Source organism: Loxodonta africana, chromosome 24 (assembly GCF_030014295.1).
Source record: "Loxodonta africana isolate mLoxAfr1 chromosome 24, mLoxAfr1.hap2, whole genome shotgun sequence".
Lineage (NCBI taxonomy): Eukaryota > Metazoa > Chordata > Mammalia > Proboscidea > Elephantidae > Loxodonta > Loxodonta africana.
In genome coordinates, this window is record NC_087365.1 from 35,913,109 (window position 1) to 35,938,391 (window position 25,283).

Consider the following 25,283-nt stretch of genomic DNA (forward strand, 5'->3'; position numbering starts at 1 on the left):
TATGAATTCCACTCCTCGCAATCATCTGATCACAGCTAGGAGGCATTTTGTGAGGCTCTGAGATGAGTACAAAGGGAAATGCCAAAAATGAAAGAAGCAATTCCATCCAGAAACTCAAGCTATTCTTACTGAATACCTAGCAAAAAACAACTAAGTGTTCTCAATCTAATATATACAGCAATGTATAAGAAAGGGAAAAGGATGCTATTATTTCTCATAAAAGGTACTAATAACTGCAGAAAGACTAACACTTGTTTTCGTGGCTTTTTTTTTTTTTTTAAAGAGCTGCAGGACCCTCTTGGAGAATGGCGTTGGGCTTTATGACTGATCATCCTGGAGAAAAGGATATGACCAGATCTGTTTGTTAGTGTTTGGGATCAGGGTTTCTGAATGGAGATTGTTAGCTGGTCCCCCACTCAACTGTGGTTAAACTGAGGACATGTTCTCTGAATTCCTTAAAATTCAATACTATTCACGGGGGGCGGAGGGGGGGCACGTTCTGGAAGGCTGAGGATTTCCCTGCGGCCCAGAACAAAGTGACCTGTTTGTCTCTGAGTCCACTCTGACAAAACTTCCAGAAATTTCAAGCTGCGGGTATTTTCTTTTTTCTTTCTGTCCATTTTGAAGGTATCATCAATTTCATGTTCAGAGAGATTCCTGCACTACACAGACTTAAGCAGCAGAAAGGGATTCAAGAAAACAAAACAATAGGATAAATTTGGGAGAAGAGAGAAAAAAGAATAAATCAAGGGAAAAGATCAATTATTACTGAAAGTTACAATCAAAGTAGAAGCTAGCTAAGGACAGTACTTCCTGGTGGAGCCTAGGGCCAAATGCAGAAGGTAAATGAAGTAGCTCAAGAAAATAAATTAAAAGTAAGTAATTCTCTCAAATATAAGTCTAGAGAATAAGCAAAAAGCAAGTGAGAAGCGGTCAATGAATGAAGTATGAAAAAAAATGTGGGGGATGATAATTAAAGACAGGTAATTGCTAGGAAAAAAGAAAGCTATAGCTTCCCACCACAAGATCTCGTAAGAGGCATACATAGTTTTGAAAAACAATAGGTAACATACATAATAAAAAGATGAGATACCTAAGACCTGAGAACCGATTCGGGCTGAAACCACATGTTCCGTGAACTTGAAGTTAGACACCGTATCTGATTCACTATTCCCAACCCTGGTACTTAGTACAACGAACACTATTTTGTAGAGGTTACAAAAAATGTCAAAATAAAGATACTTGAGTAAGAAACGAATATCAAAAACAGAGGGTTCCATGCAATTGATTGATGTGCTGGGAACTAAAGTGGGCAGGAGTTTACAACGGCAAAGGTTTTAGAAACAAAACGATAAAAAACAATCAAAGAGAATAAAATATGGCATTTCTATCAAGAAAAAAAAAAAAAGACAATAATCCTCACCAAAAGAAAGTGAAAAGAAAGATGGGGAGTTGTACAAACAGAAGGTTAGATAAGCCCGGAAAATACTCAGTTTTTCTTTAATGGTAAAGATTAATATAATCAACTAATATAAAATAAAAAGCATTTTACAATTGTCAGTAAGCCATTTTTAAGTAGAAATGTGTTCAAGCTGATAATGGAGAGACAAAAGTAGAAATTCTATGTGTGTGTGTGTGTGTGTGTGTGTGTGTGTGTGTATGTACTTCAGGTATCTATGTTATTACCTTCAGAAACTGAGCCTTCATAAAGAAATTTATAAAAAGGTCATATACTTAGATAAAACAATCTCCAGGTAGAATCATCTACAGATTACTAAAAAAAAGACAATTTCGATTCTAAAATAACCTCTAACATAACATACTATCAGGCTAATTTAATGTTAACTGTCACTGAGCCCTGCATTAACAAGTCTTTGGGCGCACTGCTAAGGTGTGGCTAGGGCTAAACTCCTCCCACCGTCTCCTGTTGCCTCCAGTAACTGGTTGGGAGTTGACTGTCATGATGGCATCATCACTTGCTTGAGAGCTCATTTCCTGCTCCAGGCCTGTCTAGGGCATTTCTCACAATAGATATAATCACCTCTTGGTCAGCATATTAAAGGACACCCTCTAGTTCACACTAGATACAGCACTCATGAATATCCTTTAATGAAAATGTTAATAAATCTGTTTTCAATTGCAACTGCTTCCTTTTTTTCCCCCTAAGAGTCTCTGGCATAAATCCTTTGCCTGTGTCTGCTGTCCTGGAGGTTACAAAAATATTCTTCCTTGGGTTCTCCCTCCTCTAATTCCAATATCCTTCTCCCTCCCCTGCTTTACACTTCCAGTCACTGGTAGACAAAGAAACTTAAACTGCAATAGGGTTTACCTCACTTTCTAATGTAACAACCAAAACAAAGGAAATAACTTGTTTCCTTTCTCCCTACTAAATATTTATTCCCCTTCCCGATATTTCCTCAATTTTTCAGAAGCCAATTGTGATCCCTTACTTGTTTTCTCAAGCTTGGCTTTTACCTTTCAAACAGGCACATTAGTATCTGAACCCATAAGCAGGGAAAGGAAACCAGTAAAAAAAAAAAAAAAAAAAAAAAGGAGAAACCAGACAGCTCTCCTGCTAACTGTTACTAGGTTCTTTGGGTGAGGGAGTCAAAAACAACCAGTTCCAAGAGGCAGCAGGAGATAGCAGGAAGAACCCTAGACCTCCTGATCCACATCTATGTCAAAAGACATAGTTTCTAAGTTCTGATTGAACCATCTTCCTAGACATTAGCTTTGGACAATTCATACAGCCTTTCAGAGCCTCATCTGTAAAATGGAGTTAAAAGTATCTTCTTCACAAGAGGTTGGGAGACTCAAAAAATCATTTCATCTGCCTGTGCAATCTCTGCCCCCTAAAACAAAGATAAGTGCTGGCAGTTGCTTCTTTTCATCACTGGAGCCAAAACAAGAATGTTAAAATTACCCGCTTCTTCACAATTTTGAGCAGTAGACAAAATTACAGGCATACTAAAATTAAATGGGAAAAGTACCAACAAATGACAAGAGACAAGTTAACATAAACCTTGCTTAAAGCTATATTGAGCATGCTGCCTTACAGTCATCTCTGGACATATTTCTCCACGATAGGTTGGGACTAGACCTCCTTTAGTTCCCTGAAGCCTAGAAGGATACAGGGATTTCTTTGGCTAAGACTATATTTAGAAGGAGAATGGACAAAAGGTGAGATGAACTGATATGCCTCTCTATGCTTTTCCTTCAAGAGACAACGCAAGTCACAGATGTCATGCCAAAACATCAACAGAGTCAACACAGTGGGAAGGGCTCAGGTTTTGGAGTCACAAAGACCTGGGTTTCAGTCCTGGCTCTGCCACTTACTGACTCAGCAGGTCAGCCCTTCAGTCTCAAGCTTTTCAACTGCGAAGTGAGAAATAATACTATCTTACTTCACAAGAATATGCTGAGGATTCAAAGAGACCATGTAGGTAAAGCATCGCGTGTATAAAAAGTACTTAATAAATAGTGGAGGGCATTGGTGGTTCAGTGGTAGAACTGTAGCCTTCCATGTGGGAGGACGGGTTCGACTACCAGCCAGTGCACCTAAGTGCAGCCACCAATCATTTGTCAGTGAGGCTTGTGAGTTGCTATGATGCTGAACAGGTTTCACTGGAGCTTCCAGACTAAGACAGACTAGGAATAAAAGCCTGGGAATCTACTTCCAAAAATCAGCCATTGAAAACCCTATGGATCACAGTGATCCATTCCCGTTGTGCCTGGAGTTGCCATGAGTTGGGGGCTGACTTAACAAATAAATAATAGCAGGATAGGCAAAAACAAAAAACAAAAAAAACTCAGGACATCTACTCCTCCTCAATCCTGGAGGCTTATCCCCCCACAGCAATGGTTCTCAATCAGGGTGACTTTGCTTCCCAAAAGATATACTGCAATGTCTGAAGACATATTCATTTGCCACAACTTGTAGAGTACCACTAGCATTTATTGGGTAGAGGCCAAGGGTGCTGCTAAGTATCATTCAACGCACAGGACAGTCTCACACGAAGAACTATCCAACTCAAAATATCAACAGTGCCAAGGTTAAGAAACCATGCCCTATAGCTAGCATTCACTGGTGCTCAATCTGAGTAAGCTACTTCATCTTTATTAGCCTTAGTTTCCTCACCAGGAATATGGAAATAAATTTATCTGTGCTCCCTACCTCACTAGGCTACTGGGAAGATCAAAGGAAACAAGAGGTGAGAAGCCTTATCATCATGATACTTTCCACAATGTACGCAAAAGCACACGCTTGCTGGGCAAAGACAGCACTCACATACTGGGGAGGAAGGAAGGCTAACGGGGGTCAAATTCTTTGTTAGGGAATGCCACCATGCAAAATGGTCCTCTTGACAGTCTACCTCTATAAAGCTTGGCTGGAGCAGGGGCGTGCTCATGAATAGCGATGGGATTGGAGCACTTCTCAGGGAGACAGAGAAGCAAGATGGAATGTGGGAGTGGGTGGGAATGGCACAGTGATACCAAGGAGCTGTTGACAGATGTTAGGCATGCGTCAGACACAGCCAAGGCATCGCTGTGACCTCAGAGAGGAGAACCTAGATGTTAATTCACTGCCTTTCTGTAGGCCCACAAACCCATTGCCATTGAGTCAATTCTAACTCATAGTGACCCTGTAGGACACAGTAGAGCTGCCCCATAGGGTTTCCAAGGAACAGGTGGTGGATTTGAACTGCTCACCTTTTGGTTAGCAGCTAAGTGCTTAACCACTGCACCACCAGGGCTCCTTTCTATAGTCACATCTACTGAATCTTTCCTTTTCCAGTTGTCTTCTCTATGAAACAGCCAGTCAACTCCTGCCACTCTTCATTTAGGTACCTCCTTGGGAATCCTGTGGACTTGCAGGGTCAAGGAAGGATCTTCCTCTTTTTGATGCCCCAGCCTTCAAACATCCGAAACCCGTTAGGTCAAGGGATTCCAACATAAGTTGATCAAAATCACTTTAGGCACTGTTCTCAACTTTGGGAACTTTCAAAAAAATTTCAGCCATACCCTAGACCAATTCAGTCAGAATCTCTGGAGGCAGGACCCAGGCATCAGTAATTTTTAAAACTGCCCAGCCAAAGTTCAGGACCACTGCTCTTAGGCAGGTATGTGTTTAATTTTCCTGGGCTCCACCTCTGGAAATTCTGATTTAGTTGGTCTAGAGTGGGAGCCAGGTATCTGTAGGTTTAAACAATTTCCCAGCTGGTTCTGATGATCAGCCTGGTCCAGGACAGATACTGCCTTTCTGAAGCTAAACTCCAAACTCCCTCCTTCCTTGTAACTATTCATTTCTGTTGCTACAGGCAAGTTTTACAGATGCAGATTTTATTCTTTCCTCCTCTTCATGGTGCATCATTTTTGGGATGGCACTTCACATGCACAAAAATACAGTACTTAAGGAAGGAGAGACAGCTTTCTGAAAACATGAGGGGAAACGACAGGATAAACCAAATGGGGATTAAAAAAGTGTCCAGCTTGTCAAGGGAGGAACAAGAAATCTGGTGAAAGATAAAGGACAGGATGGGAGTGGGGACGAAGAGAAGAGGTCACAGGGATGAAAATGGAGCCGGCAAGATTCAGTAGCAAATTAATATAGACATAAAGTCAGCAGCCGCAGAAGTGGTAGGTGGAGGGCTTTGCGTTGGGCAGAGAAAGATAAGACAACAGCATCTTCTGATGTAGCCCTCCCATTCCAATCTCATCTACCTTTTTCCTTACTTTCCATCAAAACTTCCCTCAAAGAAGCCATGTACTCATTCACACCAAGCTACAAGAGACTTTAAAATACAGGACAATGAAAACAAACCAAAAAAAAAAAAAAAAAATAGGATCCACAGTGGCAGATACAGGTTGGTGATATTTCTAAGTACACAACTGCAGGTGCTCCTCATATCTGAGAGCACACAAGTGGCACAGTCAGGGAAAGCTCTTAGGCACAACCAAACACCCCCTGGGATGAAGTCCTCAGGCTTGAAGGCAAAGGACCATAGACTCAGGGTACTTCTACGTCAATTGGCACAACCTAGATCGTAAAGACAATGTTCTACATCCTACTTTAGTGAGTAGCATCAGGAGTCTCAAAAGCTTGTGAGCAGCCATCTGAGATGAAACTATTGGTCTCTTCCAGTTCAGAGCAAAGGAGAGTGATAAAAACCAAAGACTCAAGGGAGCAATGAGTCCAAAGGACTAACAGACCACATGAACCACAGCCTACACAACCCCAAAAAGAAGAGCTAGATGGTGCCCAATTACCACTACTGCCCACTCTGACTGGGATCACAACAGAGAGTTCTGGACAGTGTGGGAGAAAAATGTAGAACAAAAAACCAAATTCACAAAAAAGACCAGACTTACTGTTCTGACAGAGACTGAAGGAACCTCCAAGACTATGGCCCTAAAACACCCTTCTGACCTGGAAATGAAGCCGTTCCCAGAGACCACCTTCCAGCCAAACAATAGACAAGTCCATAAAATAAACAGTTTAACACCCGAGAGGAACACGCTCCTTAGATCAATCAAGTATATGAGACCGGAAGGGCAATATTTACCCAAAAGTAAAGATGAGAAGGCAGGAAGGGGCAGAAAATCAGGTCAAAAAGAAACGGGGAGCCCAGGGTGGAAACGTGGAGAGTGCTGACACATTGTGGGGAATGAAGCCAAGGCCATGAAACACTTTATGTACAAACTATCAAACGAGAATCTAATTTGCTTTGTAAACTTTCACACAAGGCACAATAATAAAAAAAAAAAAAAAACAGGATTCAAAAGAAAGAATTCAGGTACATTTACTGAATGAAGAAGCAAAGGAGAAAGGGTAAGTCTCTCTTAGTTTTTTAGTCACTCATCTCACACCACTCTTTACTTGCTGAGTCCTGGTGGCTGTCCACTATGCTGTTCATTGTGTAGTTCTCTAACACTAACATAAAAATGAGGTATATTCCTGACATCCAGGCAATCCTGATTAAAACCATGATGTTGACAGAAAGGTCACACCACAGATTTGACAAACTTTAGGGACAATATTCCAGCTGATGTCCATCATCAGCCATGGATATTAACTTTTCCTTACAGGAACTGACAGTCAAGACACCTGGCTTCTAAGTCAAACCACCTCCCACCCCCATATTTGCTGCTTAATGTTGCCATGTTATTTTCCCCTTAATATCTCTATCCATATAACAGAAAAATTTCAAGGATAACTTGATTGACTTTAGCCTAGGGAAACAAAAACAGAAGAAAGAAGAGAGAGGGAAGACGTCAACAAGAGGAATAAGAAAATATATTTAAGCAAGTATTCCCTTCATAGAACATCAAACTAAAATATGTTTTGAGTTAGCTACTATTCAGAAAATATAGAAAATGAACTAATCTCCTAAGAGAAGACTTGTATATATTTTAGGGAAAGCACAGTAGTCTTTACCTTATCATTTAGAAGTGGTTTGATCTCTGTGAGTTGAACATCCTGAAGTTCATCCATGAGGACAGATGAGAGCAGAGGGTTCTCAAGAATTAATCAGTAACTCTGAAACAGGAGAAAAGAAGTGAAGAAAAAGGCTTAAACCAGGAGTTAAAAACATAGTAGTCACAATACATTCATTCATTCAAATATTAACACTTAGTATGTGTTAAGCATTGCTCAGGGTATGAAGACACAGCCTCGAAAGTAGCCTCCGTGATCCCTGCCTCCTGGTATTCACACTGTTGCGTACTTCCCCCACTTGAGTGTGAACAAGACCTGTGACTTGCTTCTAACCAACAGAATAAGGCAAAGGTGACAATGTACTTGAGTACCTGTCCATGATTACATTACATAAGATTTAACATCCGTGTTGTTGAGAGATACTCTCTCCCCTGCTAACGTGTTGTGAGAGGGCCACATGGGCAAGGAACTGAGGGCAGCCTTGAGTTGAAAGCCAGCAAGAAATTGGAACCCTCGGTCTGATAATCTATAAGGAACTGAATACTGCCAACAGACACATGAGTGTAGAAGTGTATCTTCCCCAGTTGAGCCTCAGATGGGAAGCCAGCCCTGGCCAACACCTTGATCGCAGCCTTGCAGAGGACCCCATCAAGCCAAGCCAGACTCCTGACACACAGAAAATGTGAGATAATAAACGTGTGTTGTCCCAAGCCACTATGTTTGTGGTAATAGAGTTATGCAGCAATAGATAGCTAATACAATAGTCTTTGCCTTCCTGGAGTGTACATTTTAGTTACCAAACATTTATAAGCAAGAATGCTCAGAGCAACAGTTTGGAGGGTAGATTAAGAGAAGACAAGAATTGAAGGCTCGTGCTGTAGTCTAGGATGAGGCCTGGATTTAGGAACGGCAATGGGAATGAAGGGGGAGATGAACCAAGGCTAAACTCACTAGTCTTAACTTGGGGAATCACAGCAGTGGATGGAGAGTATAAAGCCAGAGTTCAAGATGGCCTCCAATGAACCCAATCATCCTTGACTGCTCATATTCAATCTCTTGTGTAATCTCCCACCCAAATGAATCAGAGATGCTCTTTGTAAACAAAAGAACACAGTGGAAGAAACAATATGTGATGTCCAAAGCTAGGTCATGAAAGGCACTGAGTTTCTGCTTTAGTACCTTGAATCATTAGCTCTACTAGAAGCCAGCCACCATACTGTGAGGATACTCAAGCAGCCCTTTGGAGAGGCCATGTGGAGAGAAACCAACTTGCCAGTACCAGCCTGCCAGCCATATGAGTGAGTCACCTTACAAGTGGATCCTCCAGCCCCTGTCAAGACTTCAGATTACTATAGCCCCAGAGACATCCAACTGCAACCTCATGACAGATCCTGAGCCAGAATGGCCCATCAAAGTTGCTCCCAAATTCCTGATCCACAAAAACCATGAGAGATAATAAATGATTTTGCTTTGGGGTGATTTGTTACATAGCAGTAGCAACTAATACAGAGAGAGAGAGATGGAAGGAAATAAGAGTTCTGGGAAAAGAGAGAAACTGGAAGAGGGGAGGTAGGATAATGAACCATGAATCCTTCCTCATTGTGCAGGAAGCCATGGGGGAAGAGGCTGCAATCACTGGATATCGTGGGCAAGTGATTCTCACTCTGACTTCAAAGCTCCAGGCTTCATCTATGCCTTGGCCCTTACTCATCAAGTCAGAAAAAATGCTAACTCATAACAGTTGGGGCTTTAGCCATTCAACAATCATTTACTGAGTATCCACTGCTGCAAAACACTACAAAAGATACAAAGATTTCTGTTTTCCAGGAGTTTACTACAAAGTAGAGATGACAGCTATATATAGAACTAACTACAAAATGAGAAATAAAAAGAAGGGCCATAGGGGTTTAAAGGAGGAACAAAAATTACTTCTCATTGGTGGGAATCAAGGAAGCCTTCACAAGCGAGGTGACATCTGAGTCAGGACTTGAATTGCCAACCCCTTGGGATGGCAAGCTGATAACGCTGAAAAACCATGATGAATCTTTCCCATATTGGTCTACTTTATTAATCCACTTTTCTGTTGATCCTCCAGAGATAGGATGGCATGGTTTGATTTAATTAGCTATGGAAAGGGTATGTGTTCCATGCTACCTTTTAGCTCTTACTGGCCAACATACCAAAACAAATCCTGGTTCCAGCTGTGCCTACATTAGGGCAGACTAACAAGAACCATCTTATCATTCCTCTGAGAACCTAAAGGTGCCAAGAGGGAAATATTCCTCAGACTATGGACCCCACACACCAAGCACAAGCATCCTAAACATTCGAGACTCCCAGAGGGCACAAGCCTGATATTTAACCTTGGACGGTGGTTCTCTTCTCAGATCCTAGGTACCCTATGAACTTCATTGACCTACTGAATGCCCAGAAGCTAGATTTTCATTTTATTTTATACCAGTCACATTTCAAAAGGGGATGAGGTGGCTTAAATTTTATACCTTGAATTTCAGGCAACGTCTGCAATTCTCTCATAGTCTCCAACCCTGTTAACTCTCATAATATGGGACTTATTAGGACCTACTCACAGTGTGTTTATTAATCACACTATAAACTGTGGCTACTTTTCATTCAAGTGGACTTCACTATTTTTCAGTTATTCAAAATGGTAATTTTAAAGATTTTTTTTCCTATTATAAAAACAGTATGTGCTTCTTGGACTCCTCATTGTGGATTAACCTCATGGTGCAAATGCTAACTGGTCGTTCAAATTCACCAAGAGGTACCTCAGAAGAAAGGCCTGGAAATCTACTTCCAAAACATCTGCCATTGAAACTCTGTGGAGCACAGTTCTATTCTAACACACATGGGGTTGCCATGAGTCAGAACTGACTCAACGGCAACTGGTTATGTGCTCACTTTAGAAAATTTGGAAATTGCTGAATGAAAAGACATTTTATTCATAGTCCTATCTAAAGTTTACCACTGTTAACATTTTAGTTTATTTCCATTTGTTATTTTTTTCCATGTAAAACAGTGATTTTTTAAAATTGTTCTTCCAACCCACCTGCTCTATTCCTTACTTTTAATTTACTCACTTGAAAGCAGGGCACTTCAAGATGTTAATTACTCAAATGGCTCCGTGTGGGCAGGCCTGTCAAGGAGCCTTAGGGGCCAGAGGAAAGCCCGAGGTGCCCTCAGGTCCAAAGTGACCTGCATTCACCTAGCGTTCCCTGCATTTTTTAAATGTGAATTAAAATGCAATGTTTGTGCCAGAACAAACACTTAAAAAAAGGACACAAATTTAATAAGAAGGCTGTTCCTATCAGCTGGGCCCGATGCAGACTCAAAACAAGAAGGCTGTGCAGGACAGTGAGCTGTTGCAGTGTGACTTAGGAATTGGCAACAAGACAGCGGACACTCACCTTCCACATATGAGGGGACCTAATGCTTTCTTTCAAAGCTCAGTTTTTTGCTCAGTTCTCATTTTCCCAAGCCTTTGCCAACGAGCAGTTTTATAACACCTATAAGAACACCAAGATCACATGGTAGAAAATTCCATCTGCAGATCCCTCAGCTGTACAGAATGTCTCCCTCCCGGGGATCTAAGGCCTGCAGCTCCCTCGTCTGCACAAATGATATGGTTACCAAATTCCATTCTGGTATTAAGAGCCATTGATATTTTCAAAAGGCTAGTAACAATTTTCTAACCTGCAGTAGGCAATAAAATGTTTACTCTCTTTCCTAGTCTTAGAAGGTAGAGAAGGGACTGACAAGTAAAAACTAGGTATCCTCAAACTGAGGAAGTGAGCCTGGTACCAGATAGCTGGAAAAGGAAAGGGGAAAAGGTAGGCACCTACTCTGTGCCAGAATTATAATCTAAGCACCTTACGTTTAATCCTCGTAAAACAAATCTCTTAAGCAGATATCTTCTTTTTTTTATTTTTTATTTTAGAGATGAGAAACTTAGGCTCAGAGAATTTAAGTAACTTTTCCAAAATCCCACATCTAATTCACAGGCCAAGAATTTAAAAACATTTCCTTTTCTCAGTCTGCACCGGGCTGCTTCTACCAGTTGTAGAACTCTGGGCGAGTTCCTTTCTTTCTATTCACACTGTGGTACTTGCCTCCTTGAGGTAAAGGTAAGAGAAGCGTAGAGAATCCTATAACACCAATGACTCAGACACCTTAGAAATGATGGTTTGAGTTGTTACACCAGGACAAGAACCCATACCATCTTACTAGTTAGGTGAGGGCAAGGAGAACATGAAATCAGTAGGAAAAAGAGAAATAAAATTCCAGCTATTGTCTGTTAACCAGTTTCAGAAATGAGGACTATTTCTTGCTTATTAGAACAATGCATCTCACAGCAAATCCCTAAGGCCTGGGGATCTTGTTTAGGGTCTTACGGGTGATCAGCTTGGAATGATGACAGTCCAACAACATGTGGCCTCATCGGCTGAGGAGGAGTGGAGATCATTTAAGTTGAGGAGGTGAGGAACTGATGATTGGCAAAAATCCTTAACAGAAATGATAAGAATAGAGTTGCTAGGTGCTGTCGAGTTGCTTTCAATACATAGCAACCTCATATAACAGAGCAGAACCGCCCCATAGAATTTTCTTGGCTGTTATCTTCAGGGAAGCAGATTGCTAGGTCTTTCTCCGGCAGAGCTGCTGGATGGATTTGAACCACTAACCTTTGGTTAGCAGCTGAGCACTTAACCATTTGCGCCACCAGGGGTCCTTGAGGATTTTAATAAGCTAGGTGGGATTTTACAAAGATTCAACAAGACAGATGAACTAGAAGGAGAATATACTGGAGAAAGAAAACAACTTAGTAGGCTACAACAGAAACCTAACAGAAATGTGACAAGGATCTGACCAGGTTATTGGATTTACAGATGTAAAGAAAAAGGATTTCTGGGATATAAAGCTAACAAAACATGGTGTAAGACCAGTAGATTCAGATTTTGCCAACGTTTCTGGCTCAAGATATAGAAGAATAATGGCACGACTAACAGAAACAGGAGGGCTGGGGAGTAATAAATTGGTGAAAAAAATCAATTTTGAGCCTGAGTTGAAATTCTGGCATTCAAGAAGACCTGAGCACAGGTATAAGGTAAATCTATGGGCCATCACCAAATCAGGGACAGAAGGAGTTGTAGGTCCTAGGCTCTTTTGAAGGGCAACTCAGTGAAAGAAGAGAAAATAGAAGAGAGAAAAAATGTTCAGAGATGCCAGAGGAAAAGCAGAAGCACAATGTTAAAGAAGTCAAAGGAGAGAGATTTATTTGGAAAGGGAGGGAAACTGTCAAATGCTGGAGAGGGTGGAAGGAGGAAGGACTAATAAAGGGCCCTTATCTTTAGACAGTGAAAGTCAATGGTATTAAAGTCTAGGAAGAATGAGGTTCAGTTCTCTATGCTGAAAAGCCAGTGACTACGTAGATCATCTCTTAGAAATACAGAAATTGACATCTTTGAATTGAAGTGCAAGCAAAAACGTTACTAGGATGGCTAGGAGAGGAGTCACCATTCTTGGATGTACTTGGCTGGCCTTTAAAGATCATCAAGACCAGTGGTTTTTGATCTGTGCACCAAACTCTGAAATAGAAAATAGTGTAGGGACTTTGGTCGAAGTGTTGGTGAGATCCCCCCCACCCCAGCTCTGCAGAACATAGCTTAAAGTCTAAGCATAAAGTGCAACCCTTTGCTCACTCAGGAGTCTCTGGGTGGTAGAAACGGTTAACGCTTAACGCACTTGGCTGCTAACTAAAAAGACTGGCAGTTCAAGTCTACCCAGAGGTACCTCAGAAGAAAGGCCTGGTGATCTAAAACCCACCCTACTACCCAAAAACCAGCCACTGAAAATTCTACGAAACACAGTTCTACTCTGACACACATGGGGTTGCCATGAGTTAGAACTGACTCAGTGGCAAAATGGTTTTGTCCATTCAGAAAAAAACGGATGCCTGAAGAGGCACAGGTTTTTCCAGTCATGAAAAGAGCCCATCAGCACATCAGATGTGGACTCTAGACCTAGTTGGGCCCTACCTAGGTCAGTGACACTGTGGAAAGCATTTTCCCTTTCTGGACCTCAGTTTTCCCATCTGTCAAGGGAAGGAGCTAACCTTTTTATTCCCTGATAGGGCTGACATTCTGTGACCCAAAAGCTCTCTGTACAGGTAGTGCTTTACATTCCTCCTCAAGGTTTGCACTCCCCCAGCTCTTCATACGGTCCTTACTACAACCCTGAGAGGTCACCCAATTATCAACCCGTGAGGCTCGATGACTTTGCTGAAAGTCACACAGCAAATCAGTGAGAAAGTGCACTTGGCCCGACCCATGGGCATTCGAGTCTTAGCCTTCTATCTCACCCTGCACTGTGTCCATTTAGTCAGAGAAAGTTCAATGAGATTTCTAGAGGTTTAAAAAAGACAATTAGAGATTAAACGTATTATTGCTCTCTAAACTGTAAGCTGTCTTGTTTTGTAGCTTTCTAACATGATCAAAGTAATTTGTCTGGCCTTTGGGACTTTGTCAGGCTTTGCCAGGATATATCAACACCAGGCTACTAGTTTGTATTCTAGAAAGAGAGTCAATTGCTTTCGGTTTTGACAAGATTACAACAGGGTTCTTGACAACCAAAACAGAATGAAGGCAGCAAGCTAAGATGGCATACTGGGGGGAACGAGCTAGAAGGGGCCGGCTGGAGCTGATGTGGGGCAGTTATGGCTGAGAAGATGCAGGAAGTGCCCGGGGGACTGGCTGGGAAGGGAGATGGTGGTGTTCCTAGAGCAAGCAGACTCAGATCCTCTTTCTATCTATAAAGACTGGCTGAATGAGTAATTATTATTCATTATACCTGTTGCCGTCAGGTCGATTCTGACTCATAGCGACCCTATAGGACAGAGTAGAACTGCCCCATAGGGCTTCCACGGCTGTAACCTTTACAGAAGCAGACTGCCACATCTTTCTCCCGTGGAGCAGTGGGTTCAAACAGCCAACCTTTTAGTTAGCAGTCGAGTGCTTTAACCACTGCACCACCAGGGCTCCTTATTATTCATTATAGCACTTTGGAATTTATAAAGCATCTTCACATCTAACATCTCACTGGATTATCATAATGGTACTATGAGGTAAAATACTGGGTTACTAGCATCATCTCTTTTAGAAAGATAAGATAAACTGAGATTTAGAGAGGTAAAAAGGATTGCCTAAAATAACATGACTAATAAAAGACACAGCTGGAATTTAAACCTAGATCTATTCCAAATGGTCACTCTATGCCCTGTATCACACTGTCTCCCAGGTCACCACAGATGAAAAGACCTGGGAGTGAAAAGGAGGGAAAGTTGGCAGACTGCCCCCGTACCCACCCCACACTAAGGATTTCCTTATCTCCTGTCCTAAATTACCCTGGGTGGTCAGAATCAGGCCACGGGCCATATGATTAAATCCTGATGTGCAGTTAATAACATGAAGGCACAGATTTGGGACTGCAGTTCACTTTCACCCATTATTTCAAATAAGTAGGGAAATGAGGTCTATATACAAATCACTATAGTTTAAGGCAGTATATATATGAGCTTACGAATTGGACAAGCTCTAAGGCAGGATTTCTTAACCTTGCTGCCACAGACGTTTTGGAGCGGATGATTCTTTGTTGTGAAGGGGCTGTCTTGTACACTGCAGGATGTTTACCAGCATCCTTGCCAGTACCTTTCCTCCACACCAGTGTGACAACCAAAACCGTCTCCAGATGTTGCCAAATGTCCTCTGGGGAGCAGAAGTGCCCCCAGTTGAAAAGCAAGGTTACATAGGTTTAGGGCAAAGGTCGGTCAATGGAGGTTGTGGGTGCTGAGAAAAAATTTCATAGAAGAGGTGGAATGTCAACTATGCCTTGAAAAATAGATCAAATTTCTGTAGGTGGGGATGGGAGAATAAAAGAAGGAACTCTAGGAAGGGAAGATAAGTTAAATAAAACAAGGAGATGAGAAAACACAAGGTCTGCGAGAAAATGTTCCAGTTTGGCAAGAGCAGAGGGTTCCTGTTAGAAGATAAGGCTAAAAATGCCAGTTGGAGCTAGGACATAGATGGGTATTCATCAACTAATATTTACAAGCTATACACACATAAGGAGATGGCCAACAATACAAAATATAACATAGTAATATTTAATAGTATACAAGTTAAGCCAGTGGTAGTTCCATGTATTCCACCTCCCCCATAAAGACAGAATGTCTTAAGAATTATGTCTTACATTGTATCGAGACTTTGGAACATAGAGTAATCTGAAGCGCAGAACCAGGACAGAAGTGGGAGAAATAACTAAGGACTCGGAGGGTCAGGAATTTTTCCAAAGGAGGTGAGAATGAAGCTGGGCCTTGAACGGATATGTTTTGGATAGCTGGAAGGGAGGAGAGAACATTCCAGGTGAGGATATCAGGGTTGGGGAAGGGGAAAATGTACACGTTATATCCTAGAGACACCAAGAAGAACAATGTTGCCAGAAAAGGAGGTAAAGCTGCAGAAGTAGGCTCAGTAAGAAATCGAAGCACTTGAATTAGACTTTCCTGTGTGGACAAATACTGAGGGTTTTCGAGGAGCAGCAGCATTACATGGGTTAACTTTTTTAGTTGTTTAAAACTTGATCCTCTTGTCTAGAAGTTATCTTAGCTGCACATTAGAAAGACCTAGGGAGCTTTGAAGAATATCAGTACCCAATCCTCAATCCTAAAGATTCAACTCAGTAGGGCTAGGGCGGGGTCTGGGTATTGTTCCTAAAGCTCTATGGGTGAGTCTTACATGCAGCTAGGGTATAGTAACACCCTCATCCTCAGGTGAGAAAACACGGGCCCAGAAAATTTAAGTGATTTGCCTAAATTCACACAGCCACCTGGGTGTGGGGCTGGGACAAGCATCTGGACTCCTAGTCCAGGCTCTGAAAGCTATCCCAGAGCACTGGGCTAAATTCCATATTTCAGTCACTTATCTGATGACTTAGCTTTTAAGTTTTGCTAAGGTTAAAGCCTGAATTAATCTAATCATAAAACTACTGACTTATGCATCCTCTCAAATGTCTAGGGTAATGGATGTTGGTTTCATTCCTGTCTCCTGAGGGCCCTCAGGAAAGCAAAGGGTCTCAGGAGACTCCCCAGAAAGCCAGATAAACAAGCCAAAGCACCCAACTCCATGGACAAAACAATGACTTTTTAAAAAACAGTTCAGTGAGATTTTTCACTATATAAAGGAAAGCTTAGGTTCCTCTTCACCAGAAGAAATACTTTCAGAGATGCTATCCCCAATATCTATATAAGCAAAGGTGGGGGAAAAAAGTCATCGAAGACAGCTGCTGAGGCATGCTCGAAGATGCCCATTTAACAGGAAACGCCCCGTCTTCAGCCCTGGATAAGGGTCATTCATACATCTTGCGTTTCCTGAAAGGAAAAGCGGGTGGGAACACCCTTGTACGTTAGGCCCACCTTCCTGTTGTGTCACTCCTGGATTCTGGCAGCAGGTGGTAAGCGATGTTTGCAGAGACTGCCAACCTGGGAATCTGAGCCTGCCCTACATAGTCATTCTATTCACCCAGCGTACTGGTACAGATAATCACTAGAGCAAAGAAACTCCCATCTAGGGGCCTTATTTATCCCAGAGATCCATCAACCAGCCAAGGTTCTAACTAAAGTAACTCTAGGAGCAGAAACATTACCCTCTGCTTTCCACTCCTCAGGGGCGTGGCTCAGGAAACTAGGAAAGCTACTGCTGGCCAGGCCCCGGTAAGTACTTTTGGGATGGGCTCTGGTACCAGCCAGTTATAAGCCATGAGTCCCTGAAAACAGTTTGTTCTTTAAAACAGGCTAAATGTAGATAAAAGAGAAACAAGAGCCCTAAAATGCAGTACCTGTACTAGCCAAATTTATTAAGCACTTACTCTATGCCAGGACCATGATAAACACTTTATCTATGCATTATTTCATCTAATTTTCCAACACTATTATACATTATTATCCTCCTCGCTTTACAGATGAAGAAACTGAGGCTTAGAAAGGTCTGTAACCCGCTGAAGGTCACACAACTAGCAAGGATTTGAACATGAGTAGTCTGCATCCTAGGCTCTGGCAGGTGTCTATAAACAACTTTTCCCCCTTGATGCCAACTTATCAGTAGTTCATCCACTTATTTTCTCAGGTTTGGCTACTGGACTTAATAATTAAAGAGTTTTGAAAACTGCAAAGCCCCATATGAAGTTTAGATATTATTGTTAGTTTTTTAATTAATACGAGAGATCTTCTCTGGGGGTATTTGAAAAGCAATCTATCCTGTGGACTATCTAATCACCCAAAGTCACGTTTTAGTCAACAGCCTGGTTAAAACCATATCCAAAACAATGGTTTAAAAGAAGCAATATTTTCAGGAGTTGAAGAATGGCAGAAGGGGTCCTGCCTCCAGAGACTGTGGGGATAAAGAAACAATAGCCTGGTTCTTCTTTCTCTCCCGAGTACTACCGTTTCATGTACAATGACTTCAAGAGCTAAGAGTTCATGATTTTGAAAAGCATTCAACTTTTACCCATGAATTGAAAGTTCAAACTTAAAAATGTAGAAGAATTATAAGGATAAAACTGTTATTTTTAATAACTGTGTCTGTTTTGAAAGCAAACGGTATTTCTGGACCAATTACAACATGACAATTACCAATTAAAGGAAAAACTGACAGGACTGCTAACCTTAAATTATCATTAGAAATGGAAGGCATCTTCATATTGTTTTCATGAGCTACATACAATTTTCCTTACCCTTCCTTGGGCTTAAGAGCTTTTAGGCCGTGACACTTTTAGGCCCCCAAAATTACAGCTATTATCCCAAAACCTGAAACAGCATCATCTTTTAAAAGATACTATAAAACTTAAACAAACAAAAAAATCTTAAAATAATAAGTAGAAAATCAAATATGGACAGTGGCTTTATCAGAAGTTTATACTTGGATCAACTGAGAAATCCAAACTGTAGACTGTGGGCATTTCTAGGTGGTAAGGGGATTATGGCCAAATGACACAGCCAAAGTCTGGGGGGAAGCCACCTCTCTACTTAGGAAATTAACCTTTATTTCCTACATAAAACCTTGAGGAAGATAAAGACAGCACCTCCACACAAAAAGCTTGGGGAGAACCCCTGCTCCATGCTATATACATTCTTCGCCAGATTTAATATCATACCCTGTTTGGTACTGTGATTAGTGTTTACATAGAATTCAACTCAGAATGCAGAGAAGTCAGATTTCCTCCAAAGTACACACAATTTGGCCATCAAAAATAGGACTGATAATTTGTCAAACTCCGTCAGGCATTATGGCAGACATCACAGAATTTTTAAACAACTGGATTTTTCCTCTCACTGAAGAGATAAGATCAAAAAACTAATTTGTTGTTGCTGTTAGTTGCCCTCGAGTCAACTCCAACTCCTGGTGACCATCTGTAAAAAGGAATGAAAAGTTACCCAGTGCTGTGCCGCCTCCACGATCGTTGGTATGTTCGAGTCCATTACTGTGGCTACTGCGTCGGCTGATTTCATTGAGGGTTTGTTTTCACTGATCCTCTACCAAACATGATGTCCTTTTCCAGCAACTGGATAATACCACCCTGTTATGAATTAAATAGTGTCCCCAAAAATATGTGTTGAATTCCTGATCCTTCTACTTATCGACATGATCCTGTTTGCAAATAGGGTTTTTCTTTGTTACACTAATGAGGTCATACCACTGTAGAGTAGGTCATACACCTACTCACTTCTGAGTTATAATAAGACCAGAACAGACACAGAGACACACACAGGGCGAGGACAGACGGCAAAGAACACCTGCAACTGAGAGGCTTACAGAGGGAATCAACATGACTGAGACCCTATTTGGACTTCAGGCCTCCAGAACTGTGAGAAAATAAATTTGTTACTTAAAGCTACCCATTTGTGGTGTTCGTGTCACAGTAAGCACTAAGGAATTAAAACATATTCCATTTTTGTATGGCATTTAAAATATTCTATATCTCAGTTAATCTCACATTAATGGGAACAATTAATGGCAAAATTGTATAGTAGTCATTATAAATAAAATAGAACTAGCACTGTGATTAGAAAAAAAAAATTCATTTACCAAAGCACTGAAACCTGGTAAATACTCAGGCTCAATCTAGGTTAAGTTTTTGTTCACTATTTTCGAGGTGAGGGGCTTTCAGAATAGATGACTTGCCCAGCTCTGTAGTAAACCTAAAATGCTATCAACCTTTAGACATAAAAGTCCTGCTTGATGAACCCCTTTCTTTCATCAGCCCTATCGTGATGCTTGCAAATTTTTCTTCGAGAATTTCCCATTTAGCCTTTCCATTTCTTTCTGACTGCCCTCACTTCTTGCCTGGTTTTGCTCATTCATTCATCATTTATACGAGTCGGAAGCAGCTCCACAGCAATGGGTTTGGTTTTAATTATTATCTGACAATCACAGAGCTAGTTCCTGGTCGCTTCTCTCAGGAAGCTAACATGATACTAAGTAGAGTTGTTATCTGCCCATCTTGATCACCAGATTACAAATTTTTGCAGACTTGGTATTTCCAGAACCTAGCAACATCTGGCACATAGCAGGCACTCTTAAAATGTTTGTTGTATGACACTAGATTACTTTAACAAGCTCTTTTTTAAATTCATACATATTTAAGTATGTATCTTCAAAAAGATAAGGGCTTTTTTCTTTTTAAAATACAAAAGCAAATGTGCACAATGCAAAAATAATACAGAAAGGTATAAAGTAAATGAACTCCCCAACCCACCAAACTCCACTCCTAGAAGTGACCACTGTCACAGTTTGGTGTGTATCTTTTTTTTTTTTTTTAATAATTTTTATTGTGCTTTAAGTTAAAGTTTACAAATCAAGTGAGTCTCTCACACTAAAACCCATATACACCTTGCTACACACTCCCAATTACTCTTCCCCTAATGAGACAGCCCACTCCCTCCCTCCACTCTCTCTTTTCATGTCCATTTCACCAGCTTCTAACCCCTTTCACCCTCTCATCTCCCCTCCAGGCAGGAGATGCCAACATAGTCTCAAGTGTCCACCTGATCCAACAAGCTAACTCCTCACCAGCATCCCTCTCCAACCCATTGTCCAGTCCAATCCATGTCTAAAGAGTTGGCTTCGGGAATGATTCCTGTCCTGGGCCAACAGAAGGTCTGGGGGCCATGACCACCGGGGTCCTTCCAGTCTCAGTCAGACCATTAAGTCTGATCTTTTTATGAGAATTTGGGGTCTGCATCCCACTGCTCTCCTGCTTCCTCAGGGGTTCTCTGTTGTGTTCCCTGTCAGGGCAGTCATTGGTTGTAGCTGGGCACCAGCTAGTTCTTCTGGTCTCAGGATGATGTAGTCTCTGGTTCATGTAGCCCTTTCTGTCTCTTGGGCTTATAATTACCTTGTGTCCTTGGTGTTCATGGTGGGTTGAGACCAATTGATGCACCTTAGATGGCCACTTGTTAGTGTTTAAGACCCCAGATGCCACTCTTCAAAGTGGGATGCAGAATGTTTTCTTAATAGATTTTATTATGCCAATTGACTTAGATGTCCCCTGAAACCAAGGTCCCCAGACACCTGCCCCTGCTACGCTGGCCTTCGAAGCATTCAGTTTATTCAGGAAACTTCTTTGCTTTTGGTAGTTTGGTGTGTATCTTTCCAGAACTTTTCTGTTAGTAGACAACGACAACACACACACGTAGAGTTTTTTAGAACAACTTCTTAGAGAGTTTCTGCTTCTACCTTCTCAACCATCTAATCCAGGGGTTCTCAAAGGGTGGTCCCTGGACCAGTAGCATCAGCATCACCTGGGACTTGTTATAAATACAAATTCTTGGGGCCCATCCCAGATCTACTGAATCAGAAACTGGAGCTGGGACCCAGCAACCCATTGATTCTGATGCATGCTCAAGTTTGAAAACCATTGCTCTAATCTAATAAAGCCACCTTGGTCAAGCCAGTTTCTTTCCTTTTTTTTTTTTTTAACTGCCCCCTGAACATGCCAGGCACAGATATCTTGGCTCAGTTTTATCACCTCTGCTTTAAAATGTTTTCCTTGTCCTTAAGATTAATTCTGACCCTACCAACTGGTCAAAGCCCAGAGAGATTTAACTCTTCCTCAAAGTGCTCTCTCACTATCACAGCTCGTACTGATCTCTCGTCCTCCTCCTCCAACTCCTATGGCGCATTTAGTCTCACACAATAAGCAAATAGTTATATGCTGTTTTATAGCATTTAATGTTAGAGAACAATTCTTTACTCTTCCTCAATAGACCATAAATTCTATGAGGACATGAATCATATTCTTTTTAATCTCTTCTCCCAACTCTGTTCTAAGCTCATAAGTGGAATTTTAATAAAGGGTTTCTGATTAATATTTTTAAGGATGAATTCAAGGGCTATACTGAGAGAAGTACTAATAAACCTTTAGTGGATAAAAAGTCTAGAATTTCAAACTATGGTCCCAATTCTGTGACCCTGTACAAGGTCACTTCTCAGGATGAGGTCTGTAAAAATCAAAAGCTTGGAATTTTATAAAAAACTAGATGCTTCCTTTCAGCTTGAACACTACATGACTTTATTCAATGTTCTATGTTGGAATATCTTGTATTATATTCTCATACTGCTTTGCCTTTAACACTACCTGGCAATTTTTCGAGTTTAATTGAGTTACGGTTAGATACAGTGTTTCCCAGTTAGCTAGTATGCTCTTTCAACAGGAACCGCATTTTATTCAACTGTAAATCCTCCACCATACACAGCACCAGGCCTTACGCGTAACAATTCAATACATCTGCAAGAAATTATTTGGAAAAACTCTTTGGGAAGCTTCATTTATATAAAGGACCTATGGATTATACAGGTCTAGTGCTTCCCAAGAGGTTCTTCTGAATATTTATTATTAGAAATATTATGTAATGAAATATGGTTAAAAAAAATTGTAATTACTCTGATAATACCAGAAACAGTCAGCAACACAAGGCAAAAGAATGTAAGAATGAATCACCTACTTAGGGCTAGAATGCAGCATGCCTCAGGCTACCCTAGTACAACTTGCAAATAAAAGCTGCCGTGTTAGTCATCTAGTGCTGCTATAACAGAAATACCACAAGTGGATGGCTTTAAGAATGAGAAATTTATTTCTTCAAAAGTACAAATTCAGGACACCAGCTCCAGGGGAAGGCTCTCTCTCTCTGTCGGCCTTCTCATCGGTCTTCCCCAGGGCTAGGAGCTTCTCTGTGCAGGGACTCCGGATCCAAAAAAGGGGCTCTGCTCCCAACACTGCCTTCTTGGTGGTATGAGGTTCCCCCTCGCTGCTTGGTTCCCCTTCCTTTTTATCTCTTGAGAGATAAAAGGTGGTGCAGGCCACACCCTGGGGAAACTCCCTTTATATTGGATCAGGGATGTGACCTGGGTAAGGGTGTTACAACCCCACCCAATCCTCTTTAACATAAAATTATACTCACAAAATGGAGAACAACCACAATACTGGGAATCACGGCCTAACCAAGCTGACACATATTTTTAGGGAACACAATTCAATCCACGACAAATGTCTCGTACACTGAAGCAGCACATACCAACTCCGCTATTGGGGATAAACAAACTTTTTGAAGCAGGGCCCTTTTCTACAAATGTTCAGAAACAAGGAGGAGGCCTTTGAATAGCAGCGATGAACAGGAGTTGAACCTAAACCACACCAATATCAAACCAAAACCAAATCCATTGCCGGTTGCTAACAGTTTAGAAAGACCTGGCGATCTGCTTCCATAAAGATTACAGTTGAGAAAATCCTATGGGGCGGTTCTATTGCCACATGGGGTTGCTGAGTCAGCATCGACTAGAAGGCACCTAACAAAAGGCACATGGGGCTACAAAGATGGCCATTACCTCATGGGGCTAAAAGTCTCTACCCTGTTGTTTGTATGTATGTATGCATGTGTGGGTGGGTGGGTGTAAATATGTAATTCTTAGAGAACCAAACCATCGAGTCGATTTCCACTCATAACAACCCTAGAGGACACAGTAGGACTGCCTCTTGGGTTTCCAAGGAGTGGCTGATGGATTTGAACTGCCAACCTTTTGGTTAGCACCTGAGCTCTTAACCACTACATCATCAGGGCTCCTCTTAAAGAGAACAGGTCCTGATACATCTGATAAATGCTACAACAGAGGAATAAAGTACCCTGCACAAATAAGAATGACTGATTCTTATTGGGAAAATCAAGCAGGTAAGTCAGAGAGAAGGTGGTAATTTAGTGGAGCACGTGAAATATGGAGGAGAATTTGCTAAAGGAGAAGGCTTGAGGATTTCGCTGCTGAAAAAAAGACAATGTTTGAGCTAGCTCTTTTGGGGCAAAAACATTCATAGATTCTAACAGCTGCTCATTTGGGACTTTAAATCATGGGACGCTTCTTATCTTCAGCACTTCTTTGTCAATGTTCTCCTCCTCCTTTTGCTTAAATACTGGTATGTTCAAGCCCAGAATTGAAGCAAAGCCAGAAAGCTCCAGAATAAGGTGAGTGGTGGCCAAATCTGCTCTGTCACCCCCAAGTCCAGCCAGCCCAGCTAGCCCAGTCCTGTTCTTCTGGCTGCCACAAAACCAAGGCTAATTACGTCCTCTGAGGGGCCAGGCTTGGGGGTGGGGGGAGAATCTGGATGCAGGCAGACAACACTTACTTAGCTCTGTTCTGCCAGTAAGCCACCAGAAAGAGCTTGTCTCCTCGGCTGAGGCTTACAGTCTACCTGTGACAGGGAGGCCAGCTCTGCGGGCAAAAGGCTGCATGAAATCGAAGGGTGTTAACAATGGATTGGGGATAGCTGAGGTATTAAGATGATCTTAATAAAATGCTTAGCAAGATCCCTGGCACACAGCAAGGGTTTGATAAAAACATTAGTTCTTATTAATACCATCCCTACTACTATTATTATTACAGTAATGCCATAACTGGACTATAACAACAAGAAAATACTGTTTTCGCAGTCCACTTTTATAACGTTTGAGAAGCAACTCCAGAGATGACAAGTGTGAGTTATTTCAGATTTTTTAAAAGGTACGAGATGAAACTCTAACTGCACTGGCCTGAAGACCCTGCATTCAAGGGTCGGCTCTGTCACTTGTCAGCCGCGTGACCTTGGGCACGGCACTTCACCTCTCGGTGCCTCAGTTTCCTCAACTGCAAAGTAAGGCTAAGAAGCCCCCGTCTCCCAGCGTTGCCGTGGGGTCCCGTCAGAGGGTGCTCTTTGCTGCTTTGGGACCACAAGGGTGCAAGGCACGCTCACGGCCTATCTTCCAAGCCCTCCGGCCCCGGGGCGGGCGGAGTGGATAAAAGCCCGGTCCCGAGGCCCACCGAGCTCTGTCGCGCGCAGGGCAGGCGCGGGAAACAGGAGGCGCCTGCCGTGGGTCCCTGCAACCAAGGGGTGCCGGGCGCCCGAAGGGTCGACACCCGCCTCCCGCACACCCTGGACGGCGGGTTCAGCGCGGGACGCCGGAGCCGGGGCAAGGGGAGCGACCTCGGCCGGGCTGACCAGGTCCGGCGGGAGGCGTGGGAACCTCTGGGGGTACCCGGAGGCCGGCCGCACGGGCACCCCGGCCACTGACGCGCCGCGGAGATGCAGTGGGGAGCAAGGAGGAAAAGGGAACGAAGCCCCCGCATGCAGCGCCGCGCGCCCCCCACGGGCGGAGCTGAGGTGCTCACTCACCTGAGACGCAGGCAACCGCCGTCAGTGCAGCAACAGAGGCCACAAATAGAGGGGCGGGGGAGGCTCTGCGGCCGCGCAGGCGCATTGA

The 25,283-nt window shown here is 42.3% G+C and overlaps 1 protein-coding gene across 2 annotated transcripts in view; it reads right to left on the bottom strand.

Annotated features, from left to right (window-relative positions):
- The window catches only part of NDRG3 (NDRG family member 3), a 95,662-nt gene extending 70,379 nt beyond the window's left edge, over positions 1-25,283 (bottom strand). For both annotated transcript variants that reach the window (XM_023550214.2, XM_010591661.3), the window contains exons 1-2: positions 25,196-25,283; positions 7,436-7,537 (exon numbers count right to left, since the gene is read on the bottom strand). In XM_023550214.2, coding sequence (XP_023405982.1) covers positions 7,436-7,492 — 57 coding nt within the window. In that variant the 5' untranslated portion in view covers positions 7,493-7,537; positions 25,196-25,283. The remainder of the gene's footprint in view (positions 1-7,435; positions 7,538-25,195) is intronic.